General features: G+C 42.7%; 1 protein-coding gene across 1 annotated transcript in view; it reads right to left on the bottom strand.

Moving 5' to 3' along the window:
• The window catches only part of crocc2 (ciliary rootlet coiled-coil, rootletin family member 2), a 271,300-nt gene that overhangs the window by 52,179 nt on the left and 192,324 nt on the right, over window positions 1-26,797 (bottom strand). The window contains exons 31-33 of the mRNA XM_080185255.1: window positions 25,248-25,688; window positions 8,726-8,875; window positions 8,033-8,233 (exon numbers count right to left, since the gene is read on the bottom strand). Coding sequence (XP_080041381.1) covers window positions 8,033-8,233; window positions 8,726-8,875; window positions 25,248-25,688 — 792 coding nt within the window. The remainder of the gene's footprint in view (window positions 1-8,032; window positions 8,234-8,725; window positions 8,876-25,247; window positions 25,689-26,797) is intronic.

Raw genomic sequence — 26,797 nt, 5'->3', positions numbered from 1 at the left:
CAGTTGCAACATGACGTTGCGGATCCTAAATTCAATCCCCCTACCAATAAACGCCAAGACACCGTATGCCTTCCTAACTACCTTATCTACTTGATTCCCAACTTTCAGGGATCTATGTACACATACACCTAGATCCCTCTGTTCATCAACACTATTCAGAGTCCTACCATTAGCCCTATACTCTACACATCTGTTATTCCTGCCAAAGTGAATTACCTCACACTTTTCCGCATTAAACTCCATCCGCCACCTCTCGGCCCAGCTCTGCAACTTGTCCAAGTCTCTCTGTAAACTATGACACCCCTCTTCACTATCTACCATTCCTCCAACTTTGGTGTCATCAGCAAATTTACTGATCCACCCAACTATACCCTCATCCAGATCATTTATAAAAATTACAAACAGCAGTGGCCCCAAAACAGATCCCTGAGGCACACCACTTGTAACCGAACTCCATGACGAATACTTTCCATCAACCACCACCCTCTGTCTCCTATCCGCTAGCCAATTCCTGAACCAATTAACTAAATCACCCCCAATCCCATACATCTGCATTTTCTGCAGAAGCCTTCCATGGTGAACCTTATCAAACGCCTTACTAAAGTCCATATATACCACGTCAACTGCCTTACCCCCATCCACCTCTTTGGTCACTTTCTCAAAAAACTCAGTAAGGTTAGTAAGGCACGACCTACCCTTCACAAAACCGTGCTGACTATCTCCAATCAATACATTACTCTCTAAATAATTATAAATCCTATCCCTAATAATTTTTTCTAAAACTTTGCCCACAACAGAAGTAAGACTCACCGGTCTATAATTCCCGGGGAAGTCTCTATTCCCCTTCTTAAACAATGGGACAACATTCGCTATCCTCCAATCCTCTGGCACTATACCTGTGACCAACGATGACCTGAAGATCAGAGCCAGAGGCTCTGCAATCGCCTCTCTTGCCTCCCAGAGAATCCTAGGGTAAATCCCGTCCGGCCCAGGGGACTTATCTATTTTCAAACCCTCAAGAATATCTAGCACATCCTCCTTATCAACTGCAATACTATCCAGTTTACAACCCTGTAACCCAGTGTTCTCCACAGCTACATTTATGTCTCCCTGCGTGAATACCGAAGAGAAATATTGGTTCAATGCCTCTCCAATCTCTTCCGGTTCCACACAAAACTTCCCACTGCTGTCTCTAACTGGGCCTAATCTTGCCCTAACCAATCTTCTGTTCTTAACATACCTATAGAACGCCTTAGGATTCTCCTTAATCCTATCAGCCAAAGTCTTCTCGTGTCCTCTTTTAGCTCTTCTTAACTCACTCCTTAACTCCCTCCTAGCCAATCTAAAGCTTTGTCCAATCAATGAACCAGTCTACTTCCCTTTGCAGCCTCTTTACATCCTGCTTACAGCTTAGCAATTTTTAGTGCACTGGCCAGATCATGTCTTCGGTATTGCCTCTAGTTCTGGTCACTAATTCATAAGGGAAACATTTAAATGGTGAGGGCAATTCATAGAAAAACCATAGGGTTGATATCCAACAGAACTATGAGAAAAGATGGGAAGGAGTGTTAGATGTCAACTGAGGGTGGAATCTTATCAAAGTGTAAGAGACATTAAATGGTGTGCAAAAATTGGTTACTTCAAGGTGTCACTTGATAACGGACATTTTTCAAGTGATCATAGGTTCAAGAATCTCCACTGCCAAACTGACCAGCAATAAACAAAATAGCTGTAAAGAATTATCACTAACCTTTTCTCCTAGTCTACTCCTGGTCCTTGTTTCAATATGTTTTATTGAAGAAATGCCCTGATTAGTTTAAGGTCTAGGTGACACTCAAGTGTTAAGTTACTTTGAGATCCCTGCAATGAACCAGCTATGAATGCCAGTGAAGGCATGTTTATGCTCTCATATATATATAAAAACAATGTGGTTATGACACATCTCAAATAGCTACTGACTGGAATCTTTCACAGCCCACAGTGCATTAGCTGTCGTTCAGGCCCATGAGTTTAAGTCACACTCCAAAGGCAAAATCTGGGCTGCAGTGCAGCCTTGAGGGAGTGTTACCCTGTCAGAGGTGCTATTTTTTACATGAAACAACAAACTGAAGTTCTGTGTTCCCTCTGAACTGTACAGTAAATATGCCACGTTCTACTCTAAGATGAGCAGGGAAGCTGTCACTGGTGTCATCATCAATGTTAACTAGCATTATGCCAACTGTTTATCTGCTCAATTATCTCACTGTTTTGTGTGTGTGGCACAGGCGGGTCGACAGGAGTGCGGTGGGTTTGGGGTTACTTTCTGCACGCAAATTGACTGCAATGTTTCCTACATTACAACAGTGACTACCTTACTCGCTGTAAATCAACTTTGGGATATCCTGACTTAATATATGCAAAACTTGCTTTCACAATACAAAAGGGCAGCATTAAAATGCACAGTGAATGGATATAATCCTGAGCCAATGGTTCAGGACCATTGATAAGAGTCACAGAGGTTTACAGCATGGAAACAGGGCCTTTGGCCCAACTTGTCCACGCCACCCTTTTTTTTTAAACCTTGAAGCTAGTCTCAAATGCCCGCATTTGACCCATATCCCTCTATACTCATCCTTCTCATGTAACTGCCTAAATGCCTTTTAAAAGAAAAAGTTGTATCCACCTCTACTACTATCTCTGGCAGCTTGTTCCAGGCACTCACCACCCTCTATGTGAAAAAATTGTCCCTCTGGATACTTTTGTATCTCTCCCCTCTCACCTTAAACCTATGCCCTTTAGCTTTGGACTCCTCTACCTTTGGGAAAAGATATTGACTATCTAGCTGATCTATGTCCCTCATTATTTTATAGACCTCTATAAGATCACCCCTCAGCCTTCTACGCTCCAGAGAGAAAAGTCCCAGTGAATCCAGCCTCTCCTTATACCTCAACCCATCAAGTCCCGGTAGCATCCTAATAAATCTTTTCTGCACTCTTTCTAGTTTAATAATATCCTTTCTATAACAGGGTGAGCAGAACTGTACACAGTATTCCAAGTGTGGCCTTACCAATCTCTTGTGTAACTTCAACAAGATGTCCCAACTCCTGTATTCAGTGTTCTGAATACAATGACACCTCTTCACCACTCTCCACTTTCAAGAAGCTATGAACATGTACCCCAAGATCTCTTCGTTCTGTAACTCTCTCCAGAGTCTTACCATTAACTGAGTAAGTCCTGCCCTGGTTCAATCACCTCACATTTATCTAAATTAATCTCTATCTGTCATTCATCAGCCCATTGGTTCAATTAATCAAGATGCCGTTGCAATTGGAGATAACTTTCTTCACTGTCCACGATGCCACCAATCTTGGCGTCAGCTGCAAACTTACTAACCATGCCTCTCATATTCTCATCCAAATCATTAATATAAATGACAGATAATTTATATTTATTATATATAATAAATATATATATATACCCAGCACTGATCCCTGAGGCACACTGCTGGTCACAGGCCTCCAGCTTGAAAAACAACTCTCTACAACCACCCTCTGGCTTCTGTCATCAAGCCAATTTTGTATCCATTTAGCTAACTCAGTCTGGATCCTGTGAGATTTAATCTTATGCAACAATCTACCATGTGATACTTTGTCAAAGGTCTTGCTAATATCCATGTAGACAACATCAACTGCACTGCCCTCATCTATCTTCTTGGTTACCCCCTTCAAAAAACTCAATCAAATTTATGAGACATGATTTTCCACTCACAAAGCTATGCTGACTGTCCCTAATCAGTCCTTGTGTCTCTAAATGCCTGTAGATTCTGTCTCTCAAAATACCTTCCAACAACTTATCCACCACAAATGTGAGGCTCACTGGCCTGCAGTTCCCAGGCTTTTCATTGCAGCCCTTTTTAAACAAAGGCACAATATTTGCCACTCTCCAATCTTCAGGTACCTCACCTGTGACTATCGATGATTCAAATATCTCGACTAGGGGACCCGCAATTTCCTCCCTAGCCTCCCACAATATCCTGGGATACACTTCATCAGGTCCTGGGGATTTACCTACCTTGATGGGCTTTAAGACTTCCAGCACCTCCTTCTCTGTAATCCTCCTCAAGACATCACTATGTATTTCCCCAAGTTCCCTAACATCCATGCTTTTCTCAACAGTAAATACTGATGAGAAATATTCATTTAGGATCTCATCCATCTCTTTTGGATCCGTACACAGATGACCTTGTTGATCCTTAAGAGGCCCTATTCTCTCCCTTGTTACTCTCTTGTCTTTTAAGTATTTGTAGAAGCTCTTTGGATTCTCCTTTGCCTTATCTGCCAAAATAATCTGCCAGTTCTGCACCCTCGAGCTGTAAAAGCTATCAGGAGTAGAGAGAATGAGGGTATGTTAAAGTGAGACTGTTGTGCTTTGTTTTAAGGCTTGATTTCTTTTTATGATGAGGGGTCCTAACGGGCTTCTCATTCTTTAAACAAAGCAGGGTGGGCCCTGAGCAGGCGTCAGGCACAGTGCCATCATTAAAGATCAGACCAAGAAATGGACGGCACTGAAAAGTGACTGATCAGCCCACACACAAATCAAGTTTAGCTGCTGGTCAAAATGAACATTTGTGATGTACTTCTGCTGATTCAGGCCCTTGGTTTTTGCAGCTTGAATTCTAATAAACAGAGCCCACTTGCCAAGAAGAGCTCTGTTTGTGTCAAAATCCTGTAAACTGGCAATAAATAACTGCCACTTGGTGAACCTTTGCACTCAAGCTCATTTCACCATTAATTCAGCTATTTAATCTCAACAAAAATGCACAGAACACTTCATAAAAACATACTTGAAGCAAGATGTGATTGGATTCACAAAATCTGTGCAATTCAGCGATCTGAATTGAGCTGTAACAATATGCGACCAATAGCATTTTATGCTTGGACCAAGGATAGGGAAGGAGTGAATGGAATTCTGGCAGTAAGTGTAAAGAAGTTTGCTCATCAGAAATCATTTACATTGGGAGTGAAAGAGAAAGAGTTGACCCATGGGAAAACGTTTTGGTCTACAGGAATTCTGTACAATGGTAGTGAACAGAGCAGCCCCATCACTTCAATTCTATCAAAGATGTGGCTACCAAGGAAACCACTGAGAAAAGATACCATTGGATTTTTGTGCCTTTTGTCAGCATGCAAGGAAGCAGGGAAGTAACATGCATGTTTACAGTATTCAGAACATCCATTAATTGTTTGAAATGAACTTAAAGATTTAACACCTAGAGTTGTAGACACAGAGGCAAATGAGCATTAAGAAGTCATTTGAATGCCTGATTTCACAGAGGAGTGGACTTTAGACTAGTTGAGCCTAATGGGCTGTTTTTGTGCTGTACATTCTACGCAATTCAATATAAAATAAACAGGATATCCAGGGCTTGCAAGAGTCATTTTGATGACCATTAAGGGTTAGAATAACAATATGTTATATAAGAGCATCCTTCCAGAAAAGCTGAGGGAACAAAATGTACACAAAACAAATCTAGCCTCCAGAACCCTGCTGGCCTTGAGAAATGGAGGAAAAACAGAAATGGACAATCTCATGGTAGCAGCAACGCAGCATGGGTTGAAATACCAAGTGCCTGCTCCAAGCAGCAATGTTACAGAGTTCATAACCAACACACCACTGAGCTACTAATTCTCCTTGATCATCAATAAAAATGTATTCTTAGTACAGAAAAATGGCTTTGAATGCTAGCCACATAGAGTTTTGCTGTGCAACAAAAAACAGAGATATAAACAGCCCCAGTGTGAAGCAACTTTGTTTAAGAGATGCTCATAAGCCAACAGACATGATACACATTTATGTGAGGGATGGCGTGGGAAAAATCAAGATGACATGGTACGGGGATGCAAAGAAGTTTTTATAGAGACAGTGTGTACTAACTCAAAGTCACTTGATATAGCTAGTAACAAAGTAAAGGATTTATTGACTAAGGAGAACTATGTACAACTAAGGATTTAACAGGTCTACTCCCAACAATTTCCTGACTCCAGATGAAGCCTTCCAGCCCTGGGAATGTACGCCCTTACTCCCACTTGGCCCCAGTTCACACATTCACACTCCATTGGTTCTGACTCCATCACATGGCCTGCAAAGGATCGCCAATTAAAGGGGCATTGGAACCATACCCTGCAATTTGATGGTGGTTTTTTGAAGCTGCGTTTTGCTGTACACTCTCTTCTGTATCTGTAGGCCTGGGAGAACATAATAACACCAGAACTTGTGTGACCCCAAGCAAGTATCATGCAGCATCCACTTGAGTCCCAACTTTTTACAAAGCACCGCGTAACAAAACATATCCTGAAAGAAATAAATTGTTGAGCTTCAGAAGGTAGTGCCAGTGAGAAACAAAACTGGTGGCACCAAACTACCAGGCACTTTGTGTCTGAAGCAGTACAATTCCTGCTCCAACTGCCTTAATGCCTGAGAATTCTGCAGAGGCAATTTTTGTGATTCAACATCCCCTTTGCACCTAAAAATGAGGTGGTAGCAGGATCAAAATTGTTCTGGAAATTGACGTGTTGACTGGTCACTGGTTGCAAACCCATTCTGAATTCCAGGCACACTGTGGTTTAACCAACCAGAAACATGCCTCACAAATAAATGCAAAATTGGACTTTGATAACTTAGTCATGATTCCCAATGTTATTTTGCCATTGCCTGCTTTGTTACCACCAATTTTCTGCTCCTGCCCAGCAAACCTGAGAGCGGTGCTTATTTAAGCATAGCCGGGAGGCACTGGAAGTGTATTTTTTACTACAGTCACTTGTGTGTTTGAGCTTTAACAGCTTCTGATATCTGACCTTGTTGCTGCTTTGATTACTGCACAGATATTTCCCTGACACCATGAGTTGCTGCTCCCTTTCACTCATGGTGGTTCTACACTTCTCCTTCCAGATGGAGGTCCATCAAGTCAAATTTTGCTTCTCTAGGTCAATTGAGCTATTTATAGAGAGTGGACTTCACACTGACAGGTTCTAAATGAGAGCAGGCTGAAAAAAGAGGCTCTGTCCCCATGTGGCTCTGTTAGGTTATTGGAGTACATATTCAGTTTAACTGATGCCACTTATGAAAAGCAACCTTGACTTCACAGCAAATCTGATGTAGTGGAGCTTGCTAACGTGTGTGCCAGCTTGGTTCAGCTGGTGTCACACTTGCTTCAAAGTCAGAAGATTGAAGGACATTGATGTTCCAATCCAGAACATGAGCACATAATGCTAGCTGAAACTTCGGTATAGTGCCAAGGGTGGGTTGCGCTGTCAGGTGTCTCATCTTTTAAAGAAAATGTTGAACTATTTGACTCTAAGTGGACATAAAACGTTACCTGTGCTTTGTTTGAAGAAAAACATTGATCTCCTGGTCAATATTCCTCCCTCAACCAACACCATCATAAATAGATATATTAGTCTTTATTTTACTTTCTGTTTGTTGAATCTTTTTTGTGCAAACTGGCGACAATGTTTGTTTACATACCAACAAATGGGAGAAGGTAGATTGGTGTTCCACACCTGAGTTCTTCCTTGGCTGACAACGCTTCAGTCTCATCTCCAGATAGAGGATAAAAGTTTCATTGTCAGTGCATGGGTAGGAATTTAACTGAGTGGCTCAAAATTTGATGTAGGATGTTCCATTGGAATGGAAATTTTGTGAGCTCTGAAAAAGGTTGCCAAATTGTTTAACCCAGGCAGTTTAGAAATTTACTCTGTAGTGTCACAATGAAGGAGAAAACAGTGCCTGGTCAGTTCAGTAAGAATCCCAGCAGAAAAAGGTTCCATCTCAAATTCCTCCCTGAAGCCAATCCCAAGTCCAAAAATGGGTCACAAATTTATATTCTGGTTTTTTCTTACTGGCCGCAACACATGAAGGGGTTAAGTGGGAAGCTATTTGATGTCAACTGGTCTCCAGCCTCAGTGAGCATTCTCCAAGTGCATATCAATGGCTGTTGCCCCGGCTGTAATTCACAGAGCCATCAGCCTGTCTTAAACACTGGTGAACCCCTTACCTTATCCAGCGTTTTCTTTAGGGCAGATCGGTCCTTCTCGAGGCGGACTTTGGAACGTTGAAGTTCTCGTTTCTCATTCTCCAATTGGGCAACAGCTCTCTGCAGGTTAGTCACTCGCTCCTGGTAGATGTGCTTTTCCTGTTGAAGTTTCTCAATTTGTTTCAGGACCTCCTCCTCACATTCCTGCCGCTGATGCAATGCCTGCAGGTAGAGGAGTGACTAATGTGACTGCCCTGTCTCTGATCCACATTCTTAAATCTATAAGTAGAGTTTAACCAGGACTAGAAGCAAGGATCTCTTACGTTGGACTTTATCAAAAGCTTTCTGAAAATCCAAATGCACCATATCCACTGGTTCACCCTCTATTCTGCTAATTATGTCATTAAAAAAAAAGTAGGTTTGTGAAATATGACTGGCCTGTTTGCCAACCTTTTAAGCCATGATGATTACCCAAACAATGCAAAAAGACAGAAGATGCCCATTGATCCAGATACCACCAATTCTGTGTGAGCATCTACAGGAAAGGAGTTCAATAAAACTGGAATAAATCTAAAGATTGATCTGGAAGATAATTATTTTGTTGCTGTTTGATTCATCAACATAAGTGGGTCCCTACTGATGATGCCAGTCAAACGTTGACATCCATAAACTCAAATTTCTGCATGGTAATGCCTCCCGATTTCTGGTGTCTACCTCCTGCAGTTGCCGGTTCTGTCCTTCCAGCTCCAAGCGCTTCAGCTCCAGATCTGCCTGTGCATTCTGCATCAATTGCACACGTTCCACCAAAGCATGGTTTTTTTTCTTAGTGTCTGAGAGTCCCTGGTGGATGGTGTCTAACCGCTCCTGTGGCCAAAACACAAACAAACAAAAGACAGGTGAGGCCCATTTACAGAAAATTACATAGAATTACATAATATTTACAGGACAGGCCATTCAGTTCAGTTGGTCTGGTGTTAATACTCCATACTGACCCTTCTCCCACCTTACTTCTAATCCTATCAAGCTATCTTCCTTTCTCCTCATCTATTCTTCCAGTTTCCCCTTAAATGCTATTCACCTCAGCTATTCTTTACAGTTGCAAGTTCCACATTTTAACCAATTCCTGGGTCAAAAGTTGCTCCTGAATTCTCCATTTGGTCTTTAATGACTATCTAAGATTTATCCTCCAAAAAAGGCCCCATAGTGGAAAATATTTTAAGTCTATCCAATCAAACTCATTCATAATTTTAAAGACCTCCCTCTCAGCCTTCTTTCTTTTTGGGAAAAAAGCTCCAGTCTTTTCATCTTTCTGAACATATCAGGGACAGATGTCAGCTGCCTTGCCAAATACTGAGCAAGGTTTGGAGGCAGAAATATTTGCAGGTTCTTTTGGGAGAACTTTAATAGAAAATTCCAATGCAACCAATTTGGTTTTGATCAGCCATGATAACAACTCCTGCCCACTGTCAGTGGCACTAAGTTCTGTTGCTCAGTCACTGGGCTAGGTAGAGAAAGTAAATCTGAGGCTCCCATTCCTGAATAAGGAATGCTAGCAGCTCACAGGAAAGCAGATCAGATTGACTATTCCCTGACTCAGAGGGTTGAGCAGTGGGGGGCAAGCTTTGGCTTTAAGCTCTGTAATCTCTTCCATTTACAGCCGCAGAATCAAGTGAAGACGGGCATGAAATATTTGCAAATAGCTGTACCATAAAAAGAGTCTTGCAAACAAAACCAAACTCAAATACTCTGCATCCTGATTCACCTACACTCCATTAACATTAATTATCTTAAGTCAAGTGTCTTTGGGTTGAGGAAATCCCTGCCTTGCTCCATCTGGTCTCGTCACCTGAGTTTTGAGACATTCTACTGCACTTAAAGTCATAGGGGGCAATCTTGAGCCCATGCTCTCCATCTGCAGGAATGGCAGTGGGGGCTCAAGATCCGGCGAAAGTCAAAAATCATGGATCTCACTGGTGAGACACGGGGGGAGGGGGTGAAGGGGCATGGCCAGTGATGGAGGGTTGTTGTGCTGGCCAGCGATCAAGCTGGCCAGCGATTCGGAGGCCAGCAGTGTGGGGCTACTATGCATGCGGCGACCTCTGCTAATAACAGATCGGCGCTTGGGCAGTGGCTCGCTCAGGGCTATGCTGCCGGCCGTTCCAGTGGGAATAGGACCTGCCCACAGATTTTTAATGAGATTCATGCTAGTGCAAAGAGTGTGGGAGATTCTTTTTGAAAATCCTGCTTAAAAAGAAAGTGTGATTTACTCATTTTTATGCAAATTCAGCACTTAGAATATTTTTGGGAGAATCCCACCCACAATGTTTTGGCCTCAACTACTTTCTGTGATAGCGATTTCCACAGGCTTACCACTCTCTGGGTGAAGAAATTCATTCTCATTTCTGTCCTAAATGGTCGACTCTGTGTCCCCAGACTGTGGCCCTTGGTTCTAGAGACCCCCACTTTTGGGAACATCCTTCTTGCATCTAGTCCTGTTAGAATTTTATCTGTTTCTATGAGTTCCTCCTCATTCTTCTGAACTCCAGTGAATATAATCCTAACTGACTCAATCTCTCCTCATCCATCAGCCCTGCCATCCCAGAAATGCGTCTGATAATCTTCTCTGCACTTCCTTTAGAGCAAGAATGTTCTTCCTTTGATAAAGAGAACAACATTGCACACAATATTTCAGGTGTGGCCTCACCAAGGCCCTGTATAATTGCAGCAAGTCATCCCTGCTCCTGCACTCGAATCCTCTTGCTATCAAGGCTAACATACCATTTGCCTTTTATACTGCCTGCTGCACCTGCTTAGCTTCAGTGAATGGTGTACGAGGACACAGATCTTGTTGCACATTCCCCTCTCCTAATTTATGGCCATTGAGATAGTAAACTGCCTTCCTGTTTTTGCTACCAAAGTGCATAACCTCACATTTATCCGCATTATATTGTATCTGCCATTCATTTGCCCACTCAATGAACTTGTCCAAATGACATTGAGAGATCTTTGTATCCTCCTCACAGTTCTCCCTCCCACCCAGCTTTATGTCATCTACAAATTTGGAGGTATTACTTTTCATTCCCTCATCTAAATCATTAATTGTGTATTGTGAATAGCTGGTGTTCCAGAATTGATTCCTCCCCCACTAACTACTGCCTGCTATTTGGAAAAAGGCCTATTTATTCTTACTCTTTAGGTGGAATTTCACTGGCACATCTGCCCAAGTTTCATACGACCCCGCCCAAGACAAATGGAAAATGCCTTTCTCCGAGCCTCACCTGTCCTCGGAATTAGGTCGGGCATGCCGGTAAAATTCTAGCCTTTGTTTTCTGTCTGCCACTCAGTTGTCTATTCATTTCAATACACTACCCCAATCCCATACAGTTTAATTTTACAAACTAATCACTTTTGTGCGACTTTATTGAAAGCCTTCTGAAAGTCCAAATGAACCACATCCAATGACTTCTCCTCATCAACTCTGTTAGCTACATCCTCAAAGAATTCCAGTAGATTCCCTTTCATAAATCCATGTTGACTCTGTCTGATCCTGCCACTATTTTCCAAGTGTTTTGCTACAAAATCTTTGATAATGGCTTTTAGAATTTTCTCTACTACTGATGTAAGGCTTACTGTTCTATAATTTCCAGTTTTGTCTCTACCTCCCTTTTTAAAAAGTGGGGTTACATTAGCTACCTTCCAATCTGTCAGAACTATTCCAGAGTCTATAGAATCTTGGAAGATGACCACCAATGCATCTACTATTTCTCAGGCCACTTCCAATAGTACATGGGGATGCACGTGTTCAGTTTGTTTTTCGCGAGACTCTTCTACCCTTGATACAAAGGCAAAAACCAATCGCTGTCCGATTCAAAAGTTCTTTATTCTTCTTATATACGCAAGCTGGCAAACCTTTGCTACATAACTTCCACTTAGTGCTAGGAGTCAGGTAGCAAAGGTGTGCTGAATAATGGGACAGTCCCCCTTTATGTAGCTTTTGCAATCCTTATGATCACATGTGATCTGATACAATATACCTAATCACAAGGCACCCTTTGTTCTAGTCAAGTTAACCATATCTAAGGTCGTAATATCTTTATGTTGAAAGAAAGAGAACTGTTAAAGGGTAAATTCATTAATCACAGGTGTCTTAAGCTTGTCATTTTGAAATCAACTCAGAAGTTCTTAGTTGCATGCGATGTTAACCCCTTAATATCTCACAGGGGATCAAGTCCTGTAATCCCAACAGCTTCCCCAATACAATTTATCTACTAATACTGATCTCCTTCATTTCTTCCCTCTCACTAAATCTCGTGTTCGCCAATATTTCTGGTACCTTATTTGTGTCCTTCTTTGTGAAGACAAAACCAAAATATATATTCAATTTGTCAACTATTTCTTTGGTTCCCCACTATAAATTCCTCTGTTTCTGACTGTAAAGGATCTATATTTGTCTTCACCAATTTTGTATAGTTAATTTTATGTTCTCAGCAAGCTTATTCTCATACTCTATTTTCCTCTTCTTAATCAGTCCCTTGGTCCTCATTTGCTGAATTCTAAACTGCTCCTAATCTGTAGGTCAGTTGTTTTTCTTGGCCAATTTGAAGGTGTCTCCCTTGGATCGAATACTATCTCTAATTTCCCTTGTAAGCTGTGGTTTTGCCACCTTTCCAGTTTTACTTTTGTGCCAGACAATTGTTGCAGTTCACTCATGCACTCCTTGAATGTTTGCCATTGCCTATCCACCATCAACCCTTCAAGTAACACATGCCTCATATCATTGTACTTACCTTTATTGAGATTCAGGAACCTCATCTCAGAATCAACTACATCATTCTCCAACTTGATGGAAAATTCTATCATGTTATATTCATTCATTCCCTAGGGGCCTCGCACAACTAGATTGCCAATTATTCCTTTTTCATTACACAATACCCAGTTTAGAATGCCCTTCTCTCTAGTTAGTTCCTCAATGTATTGGTCCAGAAAACCGTCCCATACACATCCCTGGAAGAGTTCTTCTATGGTATTGTGACTAATTTGCTTTGCCTAATTTATATGCAAATTAAAATCACCCATAATTACAGATTTTCCTTTATTGTATGCATCTCTAGTTTCCTGTTGGATGTCACTCCCAGCATCACCACTCCAGTTTGGCAGTCTACATACAACCTTTATTAAAGTTTTTTGCCCCTTGGTGTTTCTTAGCTTTACCCATAAAGATTCCACATTGTCGAAGCTAATCCTTCCTTGTATGGTGTTAACTTTCTATTAAACAGCAATGCAACTCCACGACTTTTACCTTTTTGTCTGCCCTTCCTAAATTCTGAATACCCCTGGATAGTCAGCTCCCATCCCTTGTCACCCTGCAGCCACGTCTCCGTAATCTCGATTATATCATAACCATTTACATTTATTTGTGCGATTAATTCATCCACATTATTACGAATGCTCCACGCTTTAATGCACAAATCCTTTAGGCTTGTCTTTTTAACATTATTGGTCCTGTTTCCACTATCTTTCACTGAGGCCCTGTTTGAATTTGGACCTTGGGTTTCTCTGACTATCATTTTTCTTATTCACTTTTCCGCCTTTGATATTTTTCCTTGATCCCACCCCCCACGCTCCCCCCCCCCACCCCACCCCCACTGCCACCTCCTCTGAACATAGAACATAGAACATTACAGCACAGTACAGGCCCTTCAGCCCTCAATGTTATGCCAAGCTATGTCCAATCCCAAGATCAAGCTATCCCCTCCCTTTAATTCTGGAGTGCTCCACGAGCCTATCCAATAGCCGCTTGGAAATTCCTAAAGTGTCCAACTCCACTATCGCAATAGGCAGTCTATTCCACACCTCAACCACTCTCTGAGCGAAGAATCTACCTCGGACATCCCTCCTATATCTCTCACCATGAACCTTATAGTTATGCCCCCTAGTAACAGCTACATCCACCCGAGGAAATAGTCTCTGCACGTCCACACTATCAATCCCTCTCGTCATCTTATAAACCTCTATTAAGTAGCCTCTCATCCTCCTCCGCTCCAAACAGAAAAGCCCCAGCTCCCTCAACCTTTCTTTGTAAGACCTACCCTCCAAACCAGGCAGCATCCTGGTATATCTCCTCTGCACTCTCTCCAATGCTTCCACATTCTTCTTATAATGAGGTGACCAGAACTGAACACAATATTCCAAATGTGGTCTCACCAACATCCGGTATGGTTGCAGCATGACTCCTTTAATAGGTTCCCATTTCTTGCCATTTTAGGCTCTGAGTTAGCTAGCAAACCACAGGCAGATTTTTAGTTTCAAAGGGTTAAGATAATTTTCACCTAACTCCCCATTTTTTATATTATTACTTATTTTGAAAGCACTATTGTTGGCAACAATAAATGATATTTCACCCCACACCTGTCTCTAATTAGCCTCTCACAGGCTAGAGAAAATCAAGGTGCTCAAATAATTCATTAATTGCAGCAGGTGGTACACATTGGCAGTGACTTACAGCATCTGCCATGGCATCCCCAGAACTCACAAGAGATTCACTACACCCCCTAACCCCACCCGCTCTGGGGCCTTGCAATGAGGATTTAGTGCTCCCTTAACCACCACCCAGACATTGGCTCAGGTGCCAGTGTGCATGCGGAATTCAGGTGAGAGTCAGACTAGTTTACACTAGCGCATCTTCACAATGGCGCGTAGTGGGTCGCATCACTCTCCTGCCTGCCACAGAAGCTCATTAACACAGCATGCCCAGGCTCACCACTCTGTGTTACAATGTTGCAGGAGATTGTCGGGCTTCAAGGTGGGGGAGGGGGGAGCACAGGGAATGGAACCCATGTACCCCTAGTAACCAAAGCGTGTTGTGCTCAAGGCCTCCCTTGCTGCTCTCACATGCCAGATCCTTGCTGCCACCAGCCCTCCAGCACTTGGGTGCTGTTGTTCATTGTCCTCTTCTTCTTCTTCCTGCTGGGCAGCCTCCTCCCCCGCAACCCCTGACTGGTCAGCCTCCTCTTCAAAAGGTCTCCTTGCTGCGGCACCAGGTTGTGTAGGACACAGCACAACACCATAATGTGGGACAATATCTGGGGGCGATATTGGAATGCTCTGCCAGAGCAGTTCAGGCACCTGAAACCATTTAGGGGAACATTATGCACCTTTCCACTATTGAACAGAGGGCAACGTGGGCCTCATTATACTGGGTCTCCAACTCAGTCTCAGGCCTCTGCACAGGCGTCATCAGCCATGTCCAAAGCGGGTATCCTATGTCCCTCATGAGCCATCCCTGCATCCTGGGCTTCTCCTCAATATGAAACTGTCATTCACACTGCTGGGGTATCTGGCACAGGTGTACATGATATTCAACTGATAGTCACACAGCAACTGCACGTTTATTGAATAGAAGCCCTTTATGTTCATGAATCTCCCTGGGTTCTTCACTATGGCCTTGAGGGTGACTTGGGTGCAGTCTATAGCCCCCTGCACATTTGGCATCCCCACGATAGCCGCAAACCTTGCAGCCCGGGCTTCCTGCTGGGCCTGGTCCAGGTCAAATTTAATATACTGGCCAGCACGGGTATACAGAGCATCCGTGATATCCTTGACACACTTGTGGACTAATGGTTGGGAAATGCCACAAAGGTCTCCACTGGCAGTTTAGAAGGACCTGGATGGCTTAAAAGTCCAAGGTAGCTGTCACTTTCACAGCCATGAGGAGTGGGTGCCCACTGCTCCCCCCCAAACCCCCCAACACCACCCCCCACACCCCCCATCCCACCCATGCCCCGAGGTTGCAGGTCCTGCAACAAATGGCACAAATGCCACACTGTCTCTTTTCGGAGCCATTGGTGGAATGCGATATCTCATAGTTGACAGTTGCTCAAAAGACACTTGTGTGCGGAACTGCCAGAGTCTCCTCTCCTTCTCTCAATGCTCAGAGTGGACCAGACAAACCCTTAGTCTATCTCCTTGCTTTCTCCAAAAAACAATGAATCCAATTCATGGACCCCACAAGAGACAGACATACTGGATACAAGCTGATAAGAAAAGGCATTGCACCCCACCTTGGGCTTGATCTGACACTTGATCTTAACCAGTAGGTTGAGATATTTACAACATGTGCCATGATTAGCTCTAATTTGAAACTACTGATAATTGACAGCTAAGTAGTTCTAACCCTGACCTCATGGTTTTCAAAGTATTTTGTTTTCTATCCCTTAATTAAAGAGATCAAAATGGTTGGGTTAATACCAGTAGATCAAACCAGAAACTAGGACCAGTTAATCTCAAATAACTAGCTTTAAAGTAAGCTTCAATCTAATATGTATATTAATCTAATATGCAGTAGACAGAGGGGAACCAGTGGATGTGGTGTTTTTCGATTTTCAAAAGGCGTTTGAAAAGGTGCCGCACGAAAGGTTGCTTCAGAAGGTTAGGGTGCATGGAGTTGGGAGTAAGGTGTTAGCATGGATAGAGGATTGGTTGTCTAATAGGAGGCAGAGAGTTGGTATCAATGGGTGCTATTCTGGTTGGCGGTTGGTGACTAGTGGAGTGCCGCAGGGATCAGTGCTGGGGCCTCAGCTATTTACCATTTATATAGTTGATCTGGAGGAGGGGGCTGAGTGTAGGGTAACGAAATTTGCTGATGACACAAAGATGAGTGGAAAAGCAAATTGTGCGGTGGGTGTAGAAAGTCTGCAGAGGGATCTGGATAGGCTGAGCGAGTGGGCGAGGACCTGGCAGATGGAGTACAATGTTAGCAAGAGTGAGGTGGTCCACTTTGGCAGAAATAATAGTCAGAGGGATTACTATTTAAAGGGCAAAAAGCTGCAGCATGCTACGGTGCAGAGGGGCCTGGGGGTCCTTGTGCATGAGTCGCAAAAACCCAGTCTGCAGGTGCAGCAGGTGATCAAGAAGGCGAATGGGATGTTGGCCTTTATAGCGAGGGGGATAGAATATAAAAGCAGGGAGGTCTTGCTGCAACTGTACAGGGTACTGGTGAGGCCGCAGCTGGATTACTGTGTGCAGTTTTGGTCGCCGCACTTGCGCAAGGATATTTTGGCCTTGGAGGGAGTGCAGAGGAGGTTCACTAGGCTGATACCGGAGATGAGGGGGTTGGACTATGAAGAGATACTAAATAGACTGGGTCTGTACTCGTTGGAGTTTAGAAGGATGAGGGGGCATCTTATAGAGACGTATAAGATAATGAAGGGGATGGATAGGGTAGAGGTAGAGAGATTCTTCCCACTCAGAAAGGACAGCAGGACTAGAGGGCACAGCCTCAAGATAAGTGGGGGGCAGTTTAGAACGGAGTTGAGGAGGAATTTCTTCACTCAAAGGGTGGTGAATCTCTGGAATTCTCTGCCCGTTGAAGTGCTGGAGGCTGCCTCGCTAAATATATTTAAGTCACGGGTAGATAGGTTTTTGACAGACAAGGGAATTAAGGGTTATGGGGAGAGAGCGGGAAAGTGGAACTGATCCACTTCAGATCAGCCATGATCTTATTGAATGGTGGGGCAGGCTCGAGGGGCTAGATGGCCTACTCCTGCTCCTATTTCTTATGTTCTTATGTTCTTATGTCAGTACAATCTAATCTTTTTCATGGAATGAGGAATTGAGGGCAGTGGCTCATCGGATTGTGAAAACTACATTTTACTCAATTATATCTTTCATACAAAATAAACCAGTGTTTTAAAAAAATCATTCATGGGATGAGGGCATTGCTGGCTAGGCCAGCATTTATTGCCCATCCCTCTTTGTTATCCATTTCAGAGTCAACCATATTACTGTGGGTCTGGAGTCACATGTAGGCTAGACCATGTAAGAATGGCGTACTTCCTTCCCTAAAGGACATTACTGAAGCAGATGGGTTTCATGGTCATCATTAGACTTTTAGGCTGGAATTTTCCGGTCTCGCATGCCTCGCTCCTGCTGCCAGTAAGAATGGAGAATTTTGTGCTCTATCAAATCTTCATTCACTGCATAGGGTTGGGAGAATCCCATCACAGGCGAGGTTGGGGAATCCAGTCTTGAATTACAGACTTTTTTTTATTAAGTTCAAATTTCACCATGTGCCATTGTGGGATTCAAATCCCGGTCCCCAGAGCTTCCCTAGGTCTCTGGATTATTAGTCCAGCGACAATGTCATTATGCCATTGCCTCCCCTCCCACCATGTCAGCTCACATTTGTGCTTTGTCCCACTAGAATGTTTTTCCCTCTGCCTTCCGAAGGCAGGAGAATCCACAAAGTGGCACATGCGAGGTCATAGTTGCCAATGTATGCTGCAAGGATTCTATGTCATGCCTCAGGTTATGCTATTGCTTAACTAGATGTAGTACAAGATGTGCTCCAGATCATAGGAGACTTGAGGTCTGTTCTCCAGCGAGACCACTAATGTCAAACCTGAAAGAATGTTCAGCACAAAACTTGGAAGATTTATAACAGTCACTGATGGTGAATTCTAGTCTCACAACGCCCAGCATCATGAATCTCATGTACCAAAGTTGGATCACAAGCACTGCGTCATGAACATCTGAGCTGTAAAAGATACCTTCCTGAGCTGCAATGAGGCAAGAGCATCAACTGCTGTGCCGTGGCCTGCATTGCTGGTGAGATCTTAGTTGCCATGTCAAGACTTTCTTGCAAATCCTACTAAAAGGGTGGAAAAGTTGGTGACTTATTTCTTTATGTAAAATTCAGCAATAGTTAGAGTTAAGAGGACAGACTATTTGACTGAGAGGTCTGCTTTCCAAAATGCCCCCCCAACCCTCACCATCCACACTCTCGCCTCTGATGCTGCTCTCTATTAAACAAACACTGTTAGGATTATTACAGCGCTTGGCATACTGGCCATTTGCCAAGACAAACACATAAAAAGCTCTCTCCTTGTCTGAGCAAAGATAACAGCACCCGAGGAGTCATTCTCAGCTTTGCACAATGTCACAGACACCACATGGTGAGATTGCTCCAGAGCTGTTGTCTATTCTTATTTCTGGAGGCTCTCAGTATTGTTATTGCTATACTCCCTTCGCAATCTCTCCCTACCCACTGTGGAATAATTTCCTCTTGCAGACTCAGGCATTAAAGCTGAATCTCTTTGACAGTTGCTATCTGACATCGTCTGTTCATGTCTAACATGTGCAGGAATCTCAGTAATTATTTCACTACTTGACTGTATCTGATTTAATCTTGCACTTATTCCATAGTTCGCAAGTTAGGACTGGAAAAAAAGGTTTATTCTTGTCGGGTAAGACTTTTTCAATTTTTGGTTCAAATGCAAAGTTACACCAGGGCAGAGAAGTGTTGCAACAGAACATTGTGCATACTGTAAATCAGAATATGAAACAAAATATCAAAAAGAGAGACAGACTGAACAAACAGCGGTGGAGGAAAAGACTCAGTGAGAGATCAGAGGTGGAAGGAGAGATGGGTATAGAGGTGGAGGGACAAACACACCAGAAGATCAGGGATGGCAGGATAGACATATTAGAGGAGTAGAGATGGAGGGAGGGACAGAAGGATCAGAATTGGAGGGAAGTACAGATCAAAGGATCACAAATGCAGGGACAGACACACTGAAAGACCTGAGATGATAAACAGGAATAACTCACTGAAGATTGACAGATGGGGGGGATAGATAAAATGAATTTATTTGCAAATTTAGTTTGTTATAGAAAAAGATTTTAAGTCTCGATTTAAGGAGTTCTCATTACAGAGGCTGTACATTAGATGAGCACCCAGTACATCACAATATCCACAAGCATTCAGCGTGTAATGCCAGGCTCAGAGTGAATTGTAGGATTTTCCACAAAGTCAATTTTCTTCATGCACAACACGTTCAGTGAAGGTTGGACAGGGTCACCAAGGTAATTGGATACAGATGGTGCTATTACGCTGTTTTTTCCCATTCCTTGCCTTTTGGGTCTTCCCTAAACTTGAAGCATTGAAGTTGGCTCGCAGCCATCTCAAAATACCCAAGAAGAATTGGATTTTCTTTGGTGTTGGCACAGAGACACAATCAGTACCAGGGGTCTGGAGACAAAGATGTTTCTAGAAAGGCTTTGTGTCCGTCTGATTGAACATTATTGACAGGATCCAAGTGGGTAGTTGCCAGACGGGGATTAGCTCCTTTACTGACGAACAAGACTGGATTTTACTGGAAAGTTCTAAAACGTTTTTTAACCTTCTGCGCTGTAGCCATTCTGTGTTTCTGTTACACACAGTTAATTTCCGATGTGAAAATTGATGTGCTTGACTCGCTTTGAGATTTTGAGTCATTTTGCAGCTCAGAAGGTTACATGATTTAATGGAGACAGTTTGAGTCAAGGATAACACAACCTGATTTTCTTTGTTATCTGTGGTAAGGAATGACACATAGGCTAGTAGTCTTCCTTATATCATGGTCAAGATCAGAGGTCAAAACATGGAGAATGATGGTTACCAATTCATATCTAATTCACTCTGAGGGGCAGCCTAATGACACATCAAATACTGCTGATGGTTTAGGTTCAACGCTTATTTTACTTTTAAGAATGTAGAATGGGAATAATCTGCTGGGATGGGACATATATGAGGTTACTGCTCTGGACATGGCTGAGTGAATACTATTTTTCAGAAATCATTATGTTATTGCACTACAATGTAAACAGCAAATCAGCAATCTGTTTTACATTGTCATGATTTTTAATTCCTTTGAAGTCAGTGGCAATTTTAACTGGGAGAGAATTAAACTGGGCTGCTGATTCACTATCACTCTCTTACACAATATATAATACAAAGTTAAAATGGATCCTCAACGCAAGATTGTTTCCTAGAATTCATTCAGATTTATTTGTTCCGCCCACACTAATGCTGCAGTGAATTTAGACATTGATTTATTCAGAGCCGGGCTGCCAGATACAACAACGCAGATGAAAAGTGAGGGGCTTTGCCCTTGGAGAGTGTAAACTTCCGCTCTGGTAGCAGCTGCTTGAGTGGAAACAGCCAAACATGATCTGCAAAATGGGTCAGGAAAACTGACTTTTCAGAAGAGTAGACCCCCCTCATGTAATCAGGAGCATATTTGATGATTATTATTGGATGAGGGCCTGTATTGGTGGAGGACTTTGAGTTTTGCTCCAAAACTCCAAAATGCATCTGGTACAGAGCACAGTACTGAAGAGGGAAGCACAAGTTACTTTGGTAAATGAGTGGCTCAAGATACAACTAGATACCGTGGAACTGGAAACCTTGGAACTCCCTCCCTAACTGCACTGTGGGGGTACCTACAGCACAGGGGCTGCAACAGTTCAAGAAGGCAGCTCACCACCACATTCTCAAGGGCAATTTGGGATGGGCAGTAAATATCGAGTCAGAGAGGCCCAATCCCACAAATGAGAAAAAGAGTCATGGGTCTCAGACTAGGACTTGGGGTTGTCAAGGGATATTGATGGTATGATTCACATCCTTGAAGGACATACTGAACCAGTCGAGTTTTGCCATAATCTGGACCCTTTGTGGTCATTTTGTTCCTGCAGCTACCCCATAAGTCACCAGAACATGTATTTATATATCATATTTCCTCATCTTAAGACGTCCCAAAATTTTTTATAATTTGTTCACATAATATAAATATTGCTGGCAATGCCAAATATGGTAGTTCTGCTCAGCAACTGGTTACTTTTGGATTCCTTCACCAGCGCCTAACTAAGCAGCAACCTCTATCACCCAAAAGGACAAGGGTAGCAGGCTCAATGGAATATCAAGGGCGGAATTTTACCTCACCCCAAGGCAGATTCAGGGCTGGGGTTGGAGGGGTGGGGAGGGGGCGGTGTAAACTTGAATGGATGGGACTCCTCCTGCGAGCCCACCCACCAAAACGCAGATGTAATTTCATGCTTGGGTAGGCAGGGTCACAGGTGGGAAAGCTACCCATTCACTTATTAAGGCCGTAAATGATCATAAGTTGGGCACTGATGCATGAGATGGCAAGTGTTAATCGCTCACCATTCTTAAAATTTTACCCAAGGTTCTCTACTAAGTAACTGACTATCCTGACTTGAAACAGTGGCTGGAGGTGGCAGGCCAGTCGCTGATGGTGTGATCCTATGGTCCTGCCATTGTGAATGGGATTTCCCATTGAAAACCCCCCTTGATGCCTGGCAACCTGCAGCGGGGATGTGTCATTGGCGGAACCATAGATCTTGCCGGGTAAACGACAGCAAGATTTCAAGGTATATTGCCATTCCTTTATTGTTTCTGGGTGTAAATCCTGAAACTCCCTCCCTAACATCACTGTGGATGTAGCTACACCACATTGATTGCAGCAGTTCAAGAAGGCAACTCACCATTACCTTCTCAAGAGCAGTTTAGGATGGACACCAAAAGCTTCCCTTGCCAATGATGGTCAAATTCCAAGAACAAATTGTTAAAAAAAATTTCAAACTTCAGAAGCCCTTTCCACACAAATTTGGCTTACCACTGAATGCGATTTAATTTCAGTTTTGGGAGAAGCTGATTTTAAAGAGTTAGCTTGGATCCCTTGGGTACTTTAAAAACTTAAAATAAGATATTTTTATTGTTCTGAGAAAGTGTTTATTATCATTAGGGAAAGCAGAGCAAGGGCAGTGTAACTCCAGTCTTGTTAGTTACAGTCTGTACTTTATTACCTCAAATACCATCAGACTATTACTGTATCTTAAAACAAAGCCAACTAGAATAGGACAATTGCCAGCCAATCAGAACACTGCTCATATAGACTGTATCACCTTGATTCCTGCTTGTCAATGGGATAATATGTGGAGTATGACATCATGAGCCCATTTTACGCAGTCCATGGACAATAAGCTATTATGAACTATATGCCAACTAAAGATCAATGGAAAAACTTGGTACAATATCCAATAATTTTTAAAGATAACCAAACATCTCCATCATTTACCTCTAACATGATGTTGTCTACAGATAATGGTGACCCAACCCAAAGCCTGCCATCCTGATAATGATACAGCATTCCCTCATGACTTCAAATCTCACTTTGAGTGATTGTCTTAAGGGAGACGCTTGAAACAAAATGTGGATTGACTGAATTCTGTTCTGATACAGATGCTGTCAGAGCTGTTGAATAGCTTTCTGTTTTTATTTTTCACTTTCCAGAACCTACATTATTATTTCTTGATCTCACTATTTGTCAGATACTTTTCCAACATCAACTGTTGTTGTAGCTATTGCAACTGGGCACTAGTCTGTGTAAAAATATGTTTTCCAATCACCAGTATTGCTCACGGGGTGATCATTCCGAGTCTGCATTTTCTGGTTCAATGCCTTATACTTCTCAGAACATAAGAAATAGGAGCAGGAGTAGATCATGTGGCCTATCGAGCCTGTTCTGCCACTCAATACGACTATAGTTCATCATTCAATACAATCAAAGCTGATCTTGGGACACAACTCCACTTTCTCACCCAGAGCCAAACTCTCCACCTTGCCCATGGCTGAGATTCTCCAGCTCTGCTGCTGAGCATCAAATTCTTTGTTCTTAATAGCAGTGGTGGCAGGGTGAATTACATTGGAGAATTCCGGCCCAAACATCTGTCTAGCCCAGCCTTAAATATATTCAAAATGGAGTATCGCCACCCTCAAGGGTCGAGAATTCCGAAGATTCATAGTCCTTTCTGTGAAAAAATTTCTCCTCATCTCAGTCCTGAATGATTGAGCCATTACCCTGAGATTGTGTCCCTGTGTTTTAAATTCCTGGAAACAATCTCTCAGTGTTCACCCTGTTAAGCTTCTTCAGAATTATAGGCTAAAATGAGATTGTTTCTCATTCTTCTAAACTTCAGAGAATATAAGCACAATTTACTCAGCCTCTCATCATGTGACAACCTCCTCATCTTCAGGATCAATTTAGTGAACCTTTGCTGCACTGTCTCCAATACAACTATATCCTTTCTTAAATGTGGAGATGAAAATTGCAGACACTACTACAGGTGAGGTGTCACCAAAACGCTGTACAACCCTAACAAGACTTCTTTATTCTTGACTCCAATTCTCTTGCAATGAAGGCCAACATGCCATTTGCCTTCCTATATGCTGGCTGCAGCTGTGTGCTAACCTCCTGTGTTCCTTGTGCAAGCACACCCTATCTCTTTCAACATCAACACTTACAAGTTTCTCAATTTTTAAAAAAATATTCTAATAGTTTATTCTTATGACCAAAGTGGATAACTACACACTTCATGGAAGGTGTCACGGTGGCACAGTGAGGGCGACACAGTGCAGAGTGGTTAGCAGTGTTGCCTCACAGCGCCAGGGACCCGGGTTTGATTCCTGACTTGAGTCACCGTCTGTGTAGTGTCTGCATGGGTTTCCTCCGGGTGCTCTGGTTTCCTCCCGCAGTCCGAAAGGCATGCTGGTTCGATACATTGACCGTGCTAAAAAAAATTCTCTTCAGTGTATTTGAGCATATGTCGGAGTGTGATGGCTTGGGGATTTTCACAGTAACTTCATTGCAGTGTTCATGTAAGCATACTTGTGACACTAATGAATAAACTTTAAAACTTTATTGTGCTTCATCTGCTATCTTGTTGATATTTGGCCTGCTATAACAACAACAATCCATTTTTCTATCACATTTAACACAGTAAAATTTCCCAAGGAGTTTCCACAGGGGACTTATCAGACAGCATTTGATACCAAGCCACATAAAGATATATCTTTATGTGATATAAAGGGTGATCACAAGCTTGCTCACGAGAGGTAAGTGTCCTAAAAGAGCAGAGAGAGAGGTGCAGAGGTTTAGGGAAGGAATTCCACAGTTTAAGACCCAGGCAGCTGAAGGTAGAGCCATCAATGTTGGGAGTGATTAAGGTTGGTGATTTCTAAGAGGTCAGAATTGGAAGAACACAGTGTTATTGGAAAGTTGTAGAACTGGAGGTGGCCTCAGAGATAGAAATGGGCCAGTCATGGAAGGATTTAACTGAAGGCAATCATTTTAAAACTGAGGATTTGCGGGACTAGAAAGCAATGTAGGTCAGCGTGCGTAAGAGTGATGACTAAACGAGACATGATGCAAGTCAGGGCGCAGGCAGCAAAAGTTTTGTTTGAAATTTGGGGAAGGCAAACCGCCAGAACGTTAGAATGTCACATCTAGAGGTAACTGAAGCATGGAATTTCTGGATGTAGAGAGGGAGTATGACTCTCTGATCTGAGAATATGACATTCTGACATATGACATATGACAAAGGGTGAATTAGCTTTTACCTGAAGTACACGTCGGTCCTGTTCACTAGATGTTAGTGCTTTTTGAAGCTGAGAAATTCGGTCCTGTAGTACGGTTGCTCCAGCACTCGTGTCCGAGAGAGTCAGCGACAGACTGTGTACCTTGTCCTTCAGGTGACTCTCACCTTCCTCAGTTTTGGCCAGGGTCATCGTCAGCCGGTCAAGGGTGAGCTGGAGAGACATGGCCTTTGTCTCACCATCAGCCACTTGATGCTGAAGCATCTCAATTCGGTCTTGAAGGATTTGGACTTCTGTCTCACGGTCAGCCAGTGTCAACTGCACCCTCTGCAGCTCGCCTTCCAGGGAGCGCCGTAATAACTCCAATTTAGTGACACGACTCTCAGATGCTTCCAGTATGTCTTTGAGCTTGCGCTTGTCAGCCTCCAGTTTTGTCTCGTTTGCCTTCATCTTATTGATCTTCTCCTGCAGTTGATAAACGTTAGAGATAAACATCACACTTACAATCTCCTACACTGGCATAGTTACCTTAAGCATGCAGGCTTCATGTCAATCGCTGGCATTATTATCATCATCATTGTTATCATGAGGCTACACTTCTTTAGTTTTGAAAATATGTTTTTCAAAATTTGAACTGACTGGAAATTTTGAAATTTGAAATGATACAGAGGCCACCTTCAAAGTGAAGGTGAAAATCAAACAGATCACCTTCAGGGAAGTATGAAAAGAGAGACATTTCCTGTAACTCAAATACTCATTGAAATTCAGCACAATTTAAGGAAGAGACACGACAATGTAAATGCAGGATATTAAAATAATGGCTGCTGCAGACAGATCCACTCAAAACCCTTAGAAAATACACAACAGCCGAAGTATAACATGCCATGCTGTAGCCACTGTAGAGATTGCAGAGATTTCAGCAGAGGAAATATGAAAGCTGGTCTCTCTCTCTCTCTGTTTCTCTCATTTGAAACAAGTATATTACTTGGTTCAGTAGCTAATGTTATGAGAAAACTACCAACGAACCGAGATCTCGTGATAATTCAACATCTTCTATATCTGACAGCATCCACAAACCGGCTAACCTATTCATATGAGGAGAGACTTAATTGGTTAGGATTAATTTCATTGGAGTTTAGAAGAGTGACAGAGGATCTCATTGAAACTTATAAATTCTAACAGGATTAGACAGGGTAGATTCAAAAAGATAGTTCCCGATGGTGAGGGAGTCCAGAACTAGCAGTCATAGTTTGAGGATAAGGAGTAAATATTTTCGGACTGAGATGAGGAGAAATTTCTTCACCTAGAGAGTGGTGAATGTGTGGAATTCACTACCACAGAAAGTAGTTGAGGCCAAAATGTTGTGTGATTTTGACAAGAAATTAGTTATTGCTCTTGGGACTAAAGGGGTCAAGTGACATATGGGCAGGTAGGATCAGGATATTGAACTTGATGATCAGTCAGGATCAAAATGAATGGTGGAGCAGGATTGAAGGGCCAAATGGGCCTACTCCTGCTTCTAGTTTCTACGTCTCTATGTTTCTAAAATAGCCGCAATGTTTAAAAATTGACAC

This window comes from Carcharhinus amblyrhynchos, chromosome 3 (assembly GCF_965287045.1).
Source record: "Carcharhinus amblyrhynchos chromosome 3, sCarAmb.v2.hapA, whole genome shotgun sequence".
In the NCBI taxonomy this organism is placed as follows: Eukaryota; Metazoa; Chordata; class Chondrichthyes; order Carcharhiniformes; family Carcharhinidae; genus Carcharhinus; species Carcharhinus amblyrhynchos.
This window is presented reverse-complemented; position numbering and strand designations above follow the sequence as displayed.